Source organism: Syngnathus acus, chromosome 2 (assembly GCF_901709675.1).
Source record: "Syngnathus acus chromosome 2, fSynAcu1.2, whole genome shotgun sequence".
Classification (NCBI taxonomy): domain Eukaryota; kingdom Metazoa; phylum Chordata; class Actinopteri; order Syngnathiformes; family Syngnathidae; genus Syngnathus; species Syngnathus acus.
In genome coordinates this window covers 20,448,874-20,465,112 of record NC_051088.1, presented here as the reverse complement: position 1 = coordinate 20,465,112, position 16,239 = coordinate 20,448,874, and the positions used below count along the sequence as shown (strand labels likewise).

At 40.5% G+C, this 16,239-nt stretch overlaps 1 protein-coding gene across 1 annotated transcript in view; it reads right to left on the bottom strand.

The window, feature by feature from the left end:
* The window catches only part of LOC119133233 (interleukin-1 receptor accessory protein-like 1), an 89,387-nt gene extending 78,231 nt beyond the window's left edge, over positions 1 to 11,156 (bottom strand). Inside the window, exons 1-3 of the mRNA XM_037268826.1 lie at positions 10,983 to 11,156; positions 10,768 to 10,840; positions 1,615 to 1,710 (exon numbers count right to left, since the gene is read on the bottom strand). Coding sequence (XP_037124721.1) covers positions 1,615 to 1,696 — 82 coding nt within the window. The 5' untranslated portion in view covers positions 1,697 to 1,710; positions 10,768 to 10,840; positions 10,983 to 11,156. The remainder of the gene's footprint in view (positions 1 to 1,614; positions 1,711 to 10,767; positions 10,841 to 10,982) is intronic.
* Between the last annotated feature and the right edge of the window lie 5,083 nt (positions 11,157 to 16,239).

Sequence of the window (16,239 nt, the reverse complement as noted above, 5' to 3'; positions counted from 1 at the left end):
CTCAATTTTCTCATTTTCAAGCTCTTTAAGGATTTCCTGTTTAACAATTTTACAATCAGAGATGGGGGAGGGAAAGAATCATAATTACATTTAAAACTAAATTACATTTCAGCGAAAGATTAGGCGGAGCACAATTTACTATTCAACATAATGGTATTTAATACTATCACGACTATCAAATTTCAGATACAGTAACTTACTGGGGGCCATATTTTAGTCTAGTGCAAAGAGCCGTCCAACTGTGCGCATAGTTGGAGTTTTCTTTCTTTTGGTATTTTCATAGACAGTGCAGTTAGAAATGGGCATTTGGACCATTGTTGGAGTTGACGCTCCTGATTTGATTCCAGGTTAAATGCATTCCCTTTAAATTGGGTGCAGGTGGGGTGCACTGTCCACATTGCGGAAGATCTCCACATGTAAATGATGTAAAGTTGGCCACTGCAAGGTGGACACCCCACTACATGCAGTATGCAGTTTCCCACTCAGTCTGCCTGAACACCCGGCAAGGAATAGAGCGTCTCCCAAATTCCCAAACATGCTAGTTTACCATGTGTAGGAATGTGAACTTGCGCCGGGAGGAAAATGAAGATGTGCCAGTTTTCTCACTGTCTCACTGTACGCCCACGACACAGTATTTCACCCGTAGTCACTTGCTACTCACCGCACGGCCTTCAACAAAGTGGTTTCTAATAAAGAAATAAAATAAAATATAAAGAAGTTGGTGTTGATGAAAGTACGGTGGTCTCTTTTAAAATATCCAAGCTGCTCCTTTTTAAAAGTCTTGCGGGAAAGTCAAAACTACCAGTCTAATTTAAAAATGCCATATTTACTTCACAGTGTTTTTTAAAGTATTTTAAGTATTTATTCTGAAAAAATACATTCAGAACATGGCATTCCGTATCAACACAGGTATTAGTAGCATGTTGCTGACATACCAGCTTTACATGTATGTACAGTGTATTCTTTAAAAAAATAAATAAAAAACCTTCGGATTGATTTCCCCTTTAAGCATCCCAAAAATAAATCTGAGAAATTCTGCTTGAAGAGACGTACGTAGAAGGGTCCCTAACATTAACTGTAGCATTAACAGTGCATCTATGTTGTAAATGCATGGATAAGAACGTCGTCTCATGCAAGCTGTCAGATGCAGATACGCCCTTACAAAAAGGTTATATTACAAAACAAACGCTTTTGAAGTGAGTGTCCCAAAAAGCAGTTCCAATGAGTTAAAACTAATCCTGTTTGCTCGTGCACTATTTGCAACTCCAGACAAACAGAGGTGGTGTCAATATAGATGCCACTGACTCACTTTTTACAGCAATACTGTGACACTTTTCTTTGTTTCGGTCAAATTGCAGAAAAACATGATGACTTGGCAATGTATGTACTATGTAATTTGTTCATGAACATGATAACATGATTTTGGGTTTGGACAAAAGGTTTGACTGTACCTAGCCATGACAAAGGATGTGTATAAGGAAATTTCAGCTCCCTCCTTAGACTTTATGGTCTCGCTCAACCCCGATAGATCAATAATTAATTAGGATGTGTCTTGTCTGTTGGTCAGTGCATTTTGCAGTTTGTTTCATAGATACAAAAAAAGAATAAACTTACCCGAGCCTCTCTTAGACATCACTCTCAGGCAATGGACCACAATTGCATGAAGTAGGACCAGAAAAGGTGTGGATGCTTTCATTTTTTTCCCCGGTCCTAAAGGAGTGTGAGAGCAACAGTTATTATGTTGTATATTCTTGCTAAGGTGCCATTGGTACCAGCCATGATTACTGGCTACACCATACATAAAGACAGGAAGACAACAATTGTATAGAAAAATTCAGTGAATGGGGTAGACGCAGAAAATAGACAGCAGGCAAGTCATAAATTGAACCGTTTAGAATTTTTGAGCTGGAAATTCTGCTTTTGGGGACAGAAAGAAAAAATGCTCAACCACTTGCAGTTCTTTTTGCGCTATGAGGGAGCTCCAGTTCGTATTTCGGACAAATGACAAAGATGCTTTACAACATTTCCACAAAGCTGCATTAGAAAGCCTTTAAGAAGAACTCTGAAAAGCCACAATCGCCCCTGAGACCTTTGGAGGCATGCGAAACTGGCCAGCAGCCAAAGATGGTGACATAGCTCTGCTCTCCCTTTTCAAAAGGCCTTTTGTCGTCATGCTCTTGCTAACTGCAACTAACCCAACCTTCACAAAAGCAACACGGCACCAATCCAAATTCGTATCTTTTTCATAGGTTTTGGGTTTGGTGCAAATCTGCATCATTAGAACAAAATTTGTAGTCTTGCTCTTTGAAGTGAAGACAGAAGGAATAAGTTAATCAAAAGTACTGCATGGCATCCCATCGGCATGCACAACAGACCAAACATGCTTTTGCAATACAATTGACGATGTCTATGACACAAAGACAGCCGTGTTACTGTATACAGTGCATGATGATACGGCATTGAAAGAGACTCAAAGTGTCAGATGTGGAGCATGCAGAGCCCAGAGAGGAGGAGAGTGCCAGGAGAGCAGGCCAGTGTAAGCTGTGCAAGAGGACTATGACAGCCGGAGGGAAAAGCCTGCCTGAGCTCCGGCAAGACTGCACACACTCACACCGCATGATCTCCTTTGTGAGCGTCTCTGCATTAATAAAGTCAAGATGTTCTGAGAGAATTTCACACTGATTGCAGTCGTGAATACTTATAATTAATCTACTGCACTGCAGCTTGAAAGAATCGCTAGGATCTGCTTGGGAGTCTTGACATGTCAAAAATTGGACTACAAACTGGTCACTGCATCACATTTCAAAAGCAAGGCCTGCACAAGAAATGTGTCTGATGAGTTAACTTGAGGGTTTAATTCATTGGGTTTAATTAATTCAAAATTGAGAAATTAGTGAGAGCAAGGCTCACTTTTCAATATGTCCACACTTTTTTCTTTATAACCCACATCCTCTTATTGAGGCAACCTGCATCACCCTTGAGTGACACTATCTTTTTATGAATTACAACAAAAAAATGTTTGTTTCATGGACTTGGATATGGCACTTTAAATTCTTAATTGTTTTATTTATTTTTTCCCTATTTTTCATGTTTTGGATATGTTCGAAATAAAGATATATCAATTTTAAAAAAAATACTAGCCCAATCACACGACTATTGTTCGTACAACAGTGACGTGGTGCCTATGGGTAGGAGTTTTTGAGAGGTCTGAAATGTGAACAGTGGTAGAGATTTATGGGAAGGGGGTTGCATTTTAATATTTATCTTGTTTCCTAATTGTTGTGAAATATCATTAACATGATCAGTGTCTTTACGTAAATTAATATAATTAATTAATAATAGATATTTTGAACAAATTTGGTAAGAAGTGCGTATTAAATTGTTAGCCCAACGTAATAATGTACTGTATAGCCATGAAGTAGTTGTCACTATGAAGAATGTTGCGGACCCATCCTTTTGGTCATTTTACTCATTAATCTTTTTCATCCAATAAATGTATAGCGCATTAACAATGAATAAATGGTCATCAGCGTTAACAGACTGGAGACAAGGACTCCTATGTAATGAGTTTTGTGTCACAAAGTTTGATTTCAACAACATCCACCTTCCGGTGACACACGAGCCTCTTTTTGTTTTTCCTTTTTTTTCCTTTCACTTGCTCCCGACTTGTGGTGTCTTTTGGATGACATGCATTGTCAATTCTGTCTTTGCTTTGCAAATGTCAGCCAGCACATCCCTCTGATTGGTATGAGATGTTGAGCACCGTCATCATGGCAATCATTCCCTCTTTCATTCGTCTAGCTAATTTGGTACATTAAATGCCCTGCCTGATCCAAAAATCTGGCTTCCACTGGAAGATGAAACCCCACGCACAGTGGATGTTCTGCGTTTAGACAGGCGGCCCGGTTTATGCGGGGAACATTAACGATGCAAATCTAATTGAATATAAATTCTTCACCTTTTTTAAGAGAATAAATACCCTTCTCAAAGGGTGGAAGGCATACCACTCACTATACATGGGGGGCCCCTCTGGTGGTATGCAAAAAAATCATTGAATGTTTTTTGTACTCAAAATATTGCATTTGTGTTGTTCAGAAGTTCAGTCATTTCTGATTTTCTGGAAGGCCTTAAAAGCAAACTACCGATTGTGACTTGTGACTGGTTGGGGGAGCTGAGGAGCAGACAGAGAGGAAGCCAAGCGAGCGTGTGTGTATATTTAGACACTGTTGTAGGAAATATTGTACAATACTAGATTAATCTTGCTTTGGCATGATTATGGTAGACGTTAATCTTTTTTTCTGCTCATCCTGGTTCCTTTGTCCAAGGTAATACAGCACTTCATAATGTGGGAGTGGCAATAAAACCTTTGTTAAGCAGCGGTGGGAAAATGACACAAACCAATTATGACCCTAACTATATGAAATTTAGTTTAATTTGGAGCGGGAGAAATGACAATTCCAATCTGCAGTGTGTGCTAGGTGGCTAGTGCTGAGCAATGAGCAAACTCGTTATGCATAAAGTGGGATTTTTTCTTTTATAAAAAGCGTAATGAATTGAATAAATAACAATCAACAATCAAAGTCAGACACCTCCACTGAAACAAAGTACCGTCCTTAATTTTTGGTTACACGTGATTACAATTTATGAACAAAATCAACAATATAATAGCACATTTTAAACTTAGCCAGTAAAATCAACAATATAATAGCACATTTTAAACTTAGCCAGAAATAAGCCCCTCCTGGATTTCAATTAAATTGCATTTTTAAAGAAAAACTCCATAACAGTCATCTGCTGTAACCTTAATCTCATTGTGAAATTGTTTTTGTCCACTCAATCTCCTCCTTTCACCTCTCACCAACAGTATTTTTCGCCTCGCTCATCCAAAAGTCAATTATTGTTGAGGAGGGCTGAGGAAGCGCAATGGTGCCCTGTTGACTCTCGCAGTTAACCCCAAGGAGCACCTCTCACACACCCACACAAACAATTCTGTAATCGGCAACAGAGGTTTTAAAAGCACTCCCCAGGCGGTTATTGAGAAGAGGAGTTTATGGCTCTTAGTCTTTACATTCTGTCTCTCCTTCTCTCTGCGTTCAAATCTGAATGGTTGTGACTGATGCTTTCAAGTGTTTAATGCCCATGGAGTACCAAACATCTATGTGGACAGACCGCAGACGTCCTTGACAGGCACACATTGTCACTCTTCTGCCTTTTGTTTCTCCATTGACATCATCAAAGTGTAAACACTGATCTAAGTGCCAAGCGTGAACTGAGAGCTGATTTTAGCAAGGTGATTCCAAAAGTCGACATCCAGAGGCTGATAGGACTGACCACAATTCGAAATTAGGATGCTCGTTGGATATAATTTCAATGAAAACAGAAGGCAATGATTTGAGAAGCTCTCTCTCTTGCTCTCCCCTTCCCCATCTCCCTCTCTCTCTCTCTCTCTCTCTCTCTGGGGTCTTAGAGGGTTGAGGGAAATTCTACGGGCATTGCTTCAGGGAGAAGATGAAAGGTGATGGAAAGATAAATCGAGGGATCGAATGGGGTAGGAAGAATAAAATGCAACCATAACAGTCAGCCTCATAGCACCTATGGGGATAAAGGTATGTATCTACCCTACCCAACAAGATTCTGGGAAGCCCAGATTCCCCAAGACTATATAGGCTATACTTTAGGGGTTATATGTAAATTAAATCACTCGTTTTGGGTCAAGAAAGGCTTGTTTGTTCACAAGACAATCAAGTGGGATTTAAAACTCACTGACAACTTTCACACGAAATGTAAACCTTGGCAAATTTTGTCAGCAACCCACATGGAATTTGTAGCTGGCAATTGGTTTTATTCTTGTACTCGACAAAATATATAAACAAACAAACAAATGAATAATAATAACTACTTGCAAATCAAAGTGCTACCGGTAAATGTATTGATTTTTTTTTTTTTTAATCTTTTTTGTTGTTGTTGCTGATGTACTTCTGCATGGAGTTATGCTAAGGTCTGGGGGGGGCGGGGTTGTATTCTTTATGTCTTCTTTGTGAGGCGATAAGGTTTAAAATATGCAATTCACAAGAGGACAACCATAAAGCGACAATGGCAACAGTAGTTAAATATACTAGATGCGACTAATTTATGGTGCCCGTCCAATAAACGCATCCTCCTTATGAATTGAAAAACTGTCTCTCAGTGGTATAAAATGTATTCGCAAGAGGCATTTCACTTTTTTAGTCAGTCGGGTGTTAAAAATACATGAAGACGCACTGACGAAAAACTTTGCATCTAGAGTTTCATAACCAAACAGCACTGCAACCACTAATATGCTTAGCTGCTAAGAGGAGACGTGTTAGTTACTGCTGAGAGTTTAACAATATAATGCAAATAAGCTTCCAACATGATAAGGGACAATCTGCATCTCCTTGCTCAACAGCTGGAATTGAATATTGGGGGGCCAAGGAGGGGTGTGCCCCTGGGCTATTCTGGTAAAGTGGTCTGTAAATGAAGAACCCTGTAGCGAGCCAACTCTGCTGCGACTGTGTTCTGACTGGAAAAGGCACCACTAAGCTAATTCAGACACCAAATCAAGAACAACTGAGCTGTTTACCATGTTTCTAGATGTTATTTATGGCAATACTGATACTGATATCAAGTACTTTCAGGTTAAAAAACATTTATGCTATTTTAAATTGCTTGTCATATTAAATAACATGGTTTTTGACTTCTTAACCGTGCCATACTATTTTTTGACGGAAACAATCCTGGATTGTTGTTTTAAATTGGAATGTACAAAGTAGTAGTAAGTCTTAGTCTCTGTGTCTCTTTTTTGGTTTCCTTTCCGCTGGCCTTGCACTGCCAATCAGAGAGAACACGAGAAAAAATTGCACACTCTGCTCGCAGGTAGTTTACTTGCAGTTATCATCAAGCTATTCTCACTCAGACAGTAAATGTTATGGTGTGTCACAAAAAAAAGCAAGCTTAAAATGTCCATCAAAGTAAATAACTGAAATCAGAAAAATAAATTATCAATACAAGCCATTTGGTATCGATACTTTGATCAATCAGCACGGCCCTAATGGAGTATGACGACAACGTTTGTATGCCTGACTAAGTAGAGGGACTCCAAACAGAGGAGGGGGAAATGAGAGAGGAAAATTGTTCATTTTGCTTCCACGGGCATGCCATTTCCAGCCGACATGGATGCCTTTCAGGCAGAGATTCTTACATGGGAATTTTCTCCCTGTTCCAAATGACCATCGCAATCGTTTGCAATGTGGTCTACTACAGACCTATTTATTTCCAACTGTGAAAAATGGTAAAACAGAGCTTAAACTTTGGGTGCACTTGATCCTGCTCTATGTGTCTGCTGTTTAGATTAAAAATTGTCTTTTGTCATCCATCTATAGTTTGAGACATCCATCATTTAAGTTGTCCATCCCTAATCTATAAAAAGATGCGGATAGAATATTATATTTTCGTTATTTGCTATTTTGACTCCAATTGCCAATTACAGTATTTTCTGCAATTGTGGTTTGAATTTTGAAATTTGTGGGGTATGTTTCCCCCCAAAGCTTTGGTTGACTACCAAAATCTACTACCTCAGCAGCATTGAACCTTAGACATTCCATTGTACTTGAGAAAAACATAAAATATATTTGAAACGTTACTATGGTGTGTTAAAATTGTTAAAATGGTGTTAAAATTAAATATGATTACAATTTTGCAGCCATCCATTGTTAAAAATAGTAACCAGTTGTGATGGGAAAATGAAGCTTCATGAACCAGTTGTTGTATTCTTTGGCTCCTTGAGATGGCAATGTTGGTTGGTTTAAAGGGAGAGATTTAAGAAATTGCAAGTCAGTGGGCTTTCAGCTCTTCGGTGAACAGAGAGTGCCATCTAGAGGTCTAAGTAAACACAACAATGGGTTCATGAATCATCTTGAAGCTTCATTTGGCCATCATTAGTAACCAGTCTAACTTCCTGCATGCCGGTAAAAGAAAAAAATGTTCACCATTCAGAAAAGTGGTAGAAGAGAAAGATTAAAACATCTTTAGATGGCGTACTGCTTCCCTTTTTATCCAGACACATTCGTTATCTACGAGAGCTGCCATACTCGTCAATTCATGACATGACAGGGGCAACAAAAATAAATAGCTCCGAGTTAGATCAATGCCGAGTGATTGTGATTTACGATGGAACACGAGGTGTACGTGTGGAGGGGAGGAAGATTCTATCTTCTCAGAGATTGGATTTTCACAAGATTTAACTGGGGGCTGCATGCTGTACGTTGCTTCTAATGTACTTCGGAAAAAATTAATTAGCAACCATGTTGAGAAGGTTGATGTATAAAAGGGGTAGGAAAAAACAAGCAATAGCTTCTTCCTTCTCCTTTTTTGAACATGTGGATTTATGTGCCTTATTGGCATAACATGAAATTATGTGAAAAAAAAAAGATTTTGTGTTTGGTCGATCTTATGTTCAAAACTAAATTTCACTTCACTTCACTTCTAATGTTCACATTTCACAGGTATTGAAGCACGGTATTTTCCCACACACCATACGGTGCACTTAAAAGTCTTTAATCTTCTCAAAAACCAAAGGTGTGCCTTTTGTGTGGACTGAATTCCAAGATCTGTAAATGTAGTTGTCTGGCACAGGGACGTGTTGGCACGCCCACTTCAGAGGTTGCAGGTTCTATTCCACCTCCGGCCCCAATTACGTTTTACATTTATCAGGCCGGTAAACCATTCAGAGGACTGTACGTAATATGTATAGTAACTTCCCCCGCCGCGATTGATAAATAAATACTATTGGTTCTTGCAAAGCAAACAGCAATTTAGGACCCTCTGAATTAGCAGAGACATGCTTACGAGGCACTATTCAAGCTTTCTGGAAAGCCGGGATCATTGCGGAAGAGCAAAGTGACAACGACGAAACAATGACGAGAGGGAACTTGTCATGTTTAGTGGTGAACTCGCCTAACATTTTAATTCAGATACAGACAATGAGGACTTTGATGAATTTGCTTATGAATATCGATCAACAATAATGTGAATACAGTAGCGTACATAGTTAAATAGTAGAATAAAGTCCAACCGAACTCACTGTCTTGCTCCCGTAACGTTTTTTTTTTTAATTTACTGTAAGTCATGGCATGCATGGGCCCCATGTGTGGATTAAGTACAGAAAAGCCCCCGCAATTGAGTCTGTGCTTTTTAACCTCAAGCGCCTTATTGTGCGGAATATACGGTACCATACAGCGTTTGTTATGGTTACACACAAGCTGGATAATTTCTGCATTTTTCATTTCTTTCAGAGTCATTAATGTAATTTTATTGCCAGGATGGTGGTACACCTTCTTAAAGTCCTCTTTAGTGTTCCTCACACAAAAAACTCTGTATCAATTGCCGTAATCGTTTCTTACACAGGGCTGTATTGCCGGGCGAGACAGCACTTATGTATTTCCACCCAATTTATGAACCCTTTCATTCAAAACCCTTTCATAACTCTTCAATGCAAAACCACGGGCAACAAGAACTTTAGGAGCTCCTTGAAAATTAAAACTATCAACAGAAGCACGGAAAAGCTTTTCATGTCTTAGGATACTTATAAGTCTCAGCGAGACATGCCACAGTGCTTGACATAATTCCAACTGTTCCTTTCAGTACCACAAAAGAAGGTAACCAAGAGAGGGAAAAAAAAAAGAATAAATCCCCTTTATTGAAGAGGAGGATAATCATCTTGAGCCAGTTTGTTACACACACCATGGAAGGTTGTAAATGGTGGAAGGAGCTCTTGACAAATAATCACAGTATGGTACATGTGTGTGCTCATCAATATATGTCAATGAGAGTATAAACTAAGCGAGTGGTCATGTCTTTTGTGACACGATAATAAGTTTGTCTGCAGGGATCACTCAGGGAACCACAAGGCAATAAATATGATTGTCATAAAGTGTCCATGCCGGGGGACATTATCTTCATCGAAATCAATTTCTGAGTGAGAGCACTCGACTCAGCTCAATATGTAGCTTCTGCCTGCGCCTGCGTTAACAATCGGGTCATTCCAACTATTCCGTGAGAATATGGCGTGCAGCCGCTCGGATGTCCACGTTTTTCCCATTCCCTCTTGGGAAGTTAGTGATGATGGACTGTTTTTAGTGCTTCAGATCCCACAGGTGAAGAAGGGGATGCTCTGATTTGTTTATTCATACTGTACGATACTTGAATCTCACATCACACTGTACATGCACACCATCACGACATACCTCTAACACAGATATACCAGCACATCCATATTTACAATCTTAAAGCACTTGTCATTTTTCCAAACAGACATCAGAAGGGAAGAGGAGGGGGACACTCCGCACACATAACGCGGAGTGGCCATACGTGGTTGTTGTCGCCTCGCTTGCGTGCGGAGTCTGTGGGCAAGTGCACATCACTGGCTGCAGTCGTGACGCACCGGGAGATGTCCAAACAAATGCCAACGTCATGAGCAATTCGCGTCAGCGTGAGCTGCCCACCCGATATTTACGCCAAGAGACAGCGGCACAGTTCATTCACTGACGTTTGGAAAAAGGAAAGGAGCATCTGGCTATATACTGCAGTCATGAATTGTATATTACAAAAGCAACCACTGGATCTGATGCGTAACGGGGGACTTTAATATAATTAAACGCACCGGCAATGGCCGATAAATACGGTCAGTCAAACAAAACCGCTCAACAGAATTTTTGAGGATATCATTTAGAATAAAAATGTTAACCTTACCTTCACAGTTTCCAAATGGTTCCGATCTTTACGCTGTCAGTTCACAGACATTGCGGGGAATCTGTTCCCTGGCCTGCAGAATAGAGCGCCGTAGGGGGGAGGGGGGGGGGGGGTATTGGATCGAGATATAGAATGAGAGAACTCCTCAAAGTAGTGCAATTCTCCACAAATCGCCGCGTCGTTTCAAACATTACATATTGCCAAAGTGTGCACACCTGCAGTCTGTCAATAAGCAAAATAATCACGGTGGTGAGTTCGCTCGGTGGATAACACCACACTAACACCGATATTGCGGGAGGCAATCGTTGATCATTCCGTCATGCCAGCTCAAGTCAAGCTCAGGACCACATTGGCGCGGATGTCCCGAAGTGACGACGCGCGGGGCAGGATTTCTCCTCGCTCTCTATTTCTCTCTCTCTATTTCTCTATTTCTCTCTCTCTATTTCTCTATTTCTCTCTCTCTCTATTTCTCTCTCTCTCTCTCTCTCTCTCTCTCTCTCTCTCTCTCTCTCTCTCTCTCTCTCTCTCTCTCTCTCTCTCTCTCTCTCTCTCTCTCTCTCTCTCTCTCTCTCTCTCTCTCTCTCTCTCTCTCTCTCTCTCTCTCTCTCTCTCTCTCTCTCTCTCTCTCTCTCTCTCTCTCTCTCTCTCTCTCTCTCTCTCTCTCTCTCTCTCTCTCTCTCTCTCTCTCTCTCTCTCTCTCTCTCTCTCTCTCTCTCTCTCTCTCTCTCTCTCTCTCTCTCTCTCTCTCTCTCTCTCTCTCTCTCTCTCTCTCTCTCTCTCTCTCTCTCTCTCTCTGTATATATATTTCTATATAGATTTCTCTCTCTCGCTCTCTCGCGCTCTCTCTCTCTCTCTGCCAAAAAAGTAAAATTGCTGTCACTCTGGATTTACGAGGTACCAATTACTCAATTGAAGCCAACAGGAGACAAAACCTGAATCATGACAGAAGATGAACTGAAAGGGGTAGGCTGGGGGGTCCTTTGTAATTCAAATGGTGGACATACAGTAAGTGAGTAGGTCCTCCCTGTGGGCCAATCTGGCAAATAGAAAAGTTCCTACTTAATCGATTTAGGTTTCTGTGAAGGAAATTCGGATAAAGGAGGCTTTTGAGGAAGAGGGGGAAAAAAAACTAGCCTCCGCTTAGTGAAAATGTGCAGTTGTGAGCTGTCTTTGTCATCCAAAGGGCCTGGCATGAATAGTAGATCCTTAATGAGCAAAGGAGTGGACAAACACAGCATTGAGTTCTCTTTCTATTCGAGGTTTTCGGCCACAGATGGCCTGGACTCAATCAGCTTGTTCATATGCAACTTTGAGGGTGGCAGTGTCGTGAAGGGTGGAACAACATTTGTTGGGGTGTTTATTTTCTGTGATTTAAAAGCACTCTGCAAAAGTTTTAGGCCAGCACTTCAAATGGTTGTAGCAATGGGAGTGCAAACCACCATTGAGGCCAAAGCAGAAGTGAAAATCTTGAAACCACAAATCTATTTGTTACTTCAGCAGCTTCTTCCTGGCAGTGGCCATTGTGATCATTGGATTGAGTTGTTGACAAATCCAAATTTTGGGCCCTTTTACCAATTAATGCAATTATATCTGTATTATAGCAGGGTTTTTTTGCAATGCCAATAAAATTAGCTACCATCATGTTTGACATTTTGATGATGCATCCAGCAGTACGCATCCAACCTTCCTTTGACATTCCCCACCACTTTAATCTTTTCTCCACCACCAATGTCCTTCTCATCTGACTTCTATCTAGACCACAGGTGTCAAACTCAAGGCCCGGGGGCCAGATACAGCCCACCACATCATTTTATGTGGTCCGCAAAGACAAATTGTGCATCAAATTCGTGTGTCATTACTAGAATTGCAAATTGTCTTCACTTTTAATAATATCTTTTTTTTTAAATGTTTGACCAGTTTTTACTCGTCTGATTTGAAAACGAGTTATTTGTCAGTTTGTTTTGTAGCTTTTACTGTATATAATATGAGGTGCTCATACATTTATTTGGGTTGACAGTCATAAAAGCGCTCCGAAAGAAGCTATGACTACAATGCGTCCCGCGAAAAGAAATGAGTTTGACACCCCTGATCTAGACAACATTCATCTGGGCCCCTGTGGCTCTATTGGTATTGTGATTTGTTTAGTGACACAAGGCTTGGCGGTTCAAATCCCAGGTCTGACTGACTGCTGTCAAAGTCTCCTTGGGCAAAACCCTGAACCCTTAATTCATTTCAGCACATGCTTCTTCCACACGTGCTGCAGACTGTAACTATCAACTTGCGTCTGGCACTGATTCCAGCCGAGACACATTTCCACAAGCTTGTCGCATACTACATCTTCATGCCTAAATCCAAAAATGTTTATGACACAATGACACAGTCCCTTAATATTGTTGACCTGCTGTCAGCAAGACCAAGACGCGCCATCTTCTGACCCCCACCCCACACACACACATGCATCCCCTCATTACGTTGTCTGCAACATCTCAACGCTCAATGACTGTGGCACGCCCACGGCCTGACCGCCAACGGACGCAGTGAAAAGGCAAATTATAGCATGGGCTGTCTGCCAACCACAGAGTATTTTCCTGTGAGGTGCACTTGTCGCTGTGCTCAACTGTCTGTCTCTGTGTGGTTTGGTTTCTTATGGCTTGAGGTCCATTCTGTGGCCCAGCTGTTAGGGATCTTTGATGAAATCTATGGCCACAATGATTTGACCCCTTTCACCAAAAAAAAAAAAAAAAAAAAAAATCATGATTGCTCAGCCACATAGTGACAGTCATGGAAATTGAAGCATATCTAAATTGACAGACAAGATTTGCTTCCAAGGGCCACATAAAATAATTTGGAGGGCCGGATCTGGCCCTCGGGTCTTGGCTTTGACACGTGGTTAAGAAGCACATTCTCCTGTTTTACATTTAAAGTACAGCTAATGAGCTTCAGCACCTCTCTTAGAGCGGAGAGCTAGTTTGCATGGATATACAACACGTATATATTATTCTTCATATTTTTTTGCTCCACAGCACGGAAATAAAGATAGTTGTTATTTTCAGAATATGAATGTCATATTCTTATACATGTCCACAAGTATTTTGATAACAATAAGTGACAAAATGCTGCCATACTGTACAAGGCACTATGGACAGGCAACCTAAGTAACAAGTAAATCAAAATATTATAAGTAATAATTGTGAGTTGTGTTCTAATATTGTCAGATAATGATTATCACATGCCTAAAATTTCCCACATATATTTTAGTGATGAGTGGTTAAGAGCTGTGTGATACATCATTGTGCATATGCATAGTCTGACGAGATTCTAAATTTGTTCGCTCAGTACACACAAATTCAAGCACGTGCATATTCGTGCATACACAGTTAGTAAATGAATTAACATGCAGTAATTCTCTATGTCATGTGTATTGCATGAATCCCTAAAGCAGATTGTATACGTTCAATTGTCCGCAGGGTTTTGATCGCCATGGCAGTTGGTGTACAATGGCAAATAGTGATCAAGGTACAATCCTGGCCTATATACGACTGTTCAAAATTCTAACTCATCCTGGAGAGCCCTGGCTTTTGTTTAATGTGTCATAGGTCAGCACTCATCATCATTTTGCTTCTGAAAAAGGTGAAAAGCACAGATCGGTTGCAAGAGAAATAAAGAATAGTCTACCACATATATTTTCCCTTCTTTGAAATTAAATGAAAGCTACGGGGCTTTTGTCTTTGCACAAACTGGCATTGCCATCTGCTTGAGACCATTCACATTGACTGAAAACACAACTTCTGTCTTGCCTGCATTAATTATAGCTTGGGTGCTCACTGCATTATTCTAAAATTATTCTGCAAGGTTGAGCACAAAACACTCTTTACCCTGAACGACAGGGCCAGATTTTCTTTTTTTAATGGGGAACCGCTTCATTTAGACTTTGTGCTCATACATTTCTTATGCCTTTTGTGTTGTAATGTCATGGCCAAAACAGAGCGCATCTTAGCTACCTCAAGCTTCAGGAAAAGTTGAACAAGTTACTTCTCAGTGTCAGCCTTTGCAAATCTGAATATAAGCTTTTTAGGTAGTTGTCATCATGGGCCATGAAATTTTTGCGGTCGTTGTGAGCACTCACTGCAACTTTTTCATCTCCAATGTGTCGTAGCTGTGTATATGCTTTTTATGGAATCAGACTGATTGGGTCACATCTGGGCAACATCGCGTCAACCCGTTCCACTTTATTAATCCCCGATGGGGAATTTAAAAGGCACGTAAGAGCAGCATGATAAAAAAATGTCGAACAAAACATCAGCACCACGAATCATCTCCTGGTTGTTGTTATTGATTTCCCACAGGCGCCGATGTCACAGACGGTGTCCTCGCTACTCAGCTCTAGTCAGTCAGGTGATTATAACTGAAGCTCTTGTTGTGTGATCATAATGAGCCAATCACACAATTGGTTTAAGAGATTTGCAAGATCGAAGTTATGTCTACAGTACTGAAGTCCAACAAAATTACTTTGCACATAAAGATTGGTTAATCAAGCAAAAAATGCATGTGTAGGATTGTTATGCTATTTCGAACAAATGTCATTTCAGAAGTTCTTTCTTTGATGTAAGTAAATAAAAAGTGGATTTTTTCTTTCATTACTTTGTATGGTGCACACATATTACTGGTCCTCTTAATGACTGACTCTATTCATCACTTCAGCTGACAGCTGAAAATGGCAATCGGCCTCTGATGGCATGTAACACAGCTCGCAGAGAGCCATCATGCTAAAGGCCAGGTTTGTTTGAAGTCCGCTTTGCAATGCATCAGTGGCGATGACCTAGATTCCCCATCACTCCTTCCTCCAAGAGTGTGTGGCAAGGCGTCCTCATTTCTGCCTTCTCCATGCTCCAACTATGTCAGCACACATATAAACATTTGCCACAGAGACACATTGCAACAAAATGCCATGACCACCACCCACCAACTCACACTCACCATGCCACAATGTTAGTCCCTTGGGATGAAGGTGAAAGGTCGAGTGACAGAGTAAATAGGAGGCAGATGCTTGGACAAGTGATACAAAAAAAAGAGAAAAAGAAACAAGCAATCAATTGGTGCATGCAAGAAACGTGCGCATTTGGTTAGACACACAAGCGGAGAGATGTTAACATATTCGGAAGTGGTCTATATCCTTAAGGTACAATCTTTCTCATCTACCCCCCCAATGTGACTACTAAAAATCTTCCCGCGCACCACACACAACACAACAAAATGCTTCAAGTCAACAAGCAGATTCAACAAGCCAGAAAGTGCACAAGCAATGTTTTAATTATGCATGATGCACACCATTACATTGGCCTGTCAGTCTGGGGACATTGCAGTCTTGTTGACAGTTAACACCCATGGCTTTTTGTCACTTTGTTTCTGGCTCCAAAACATTGTTTGCATAAAAAAGATTGATCAAATATTGTGCATAGGTTTCTGTTGTAA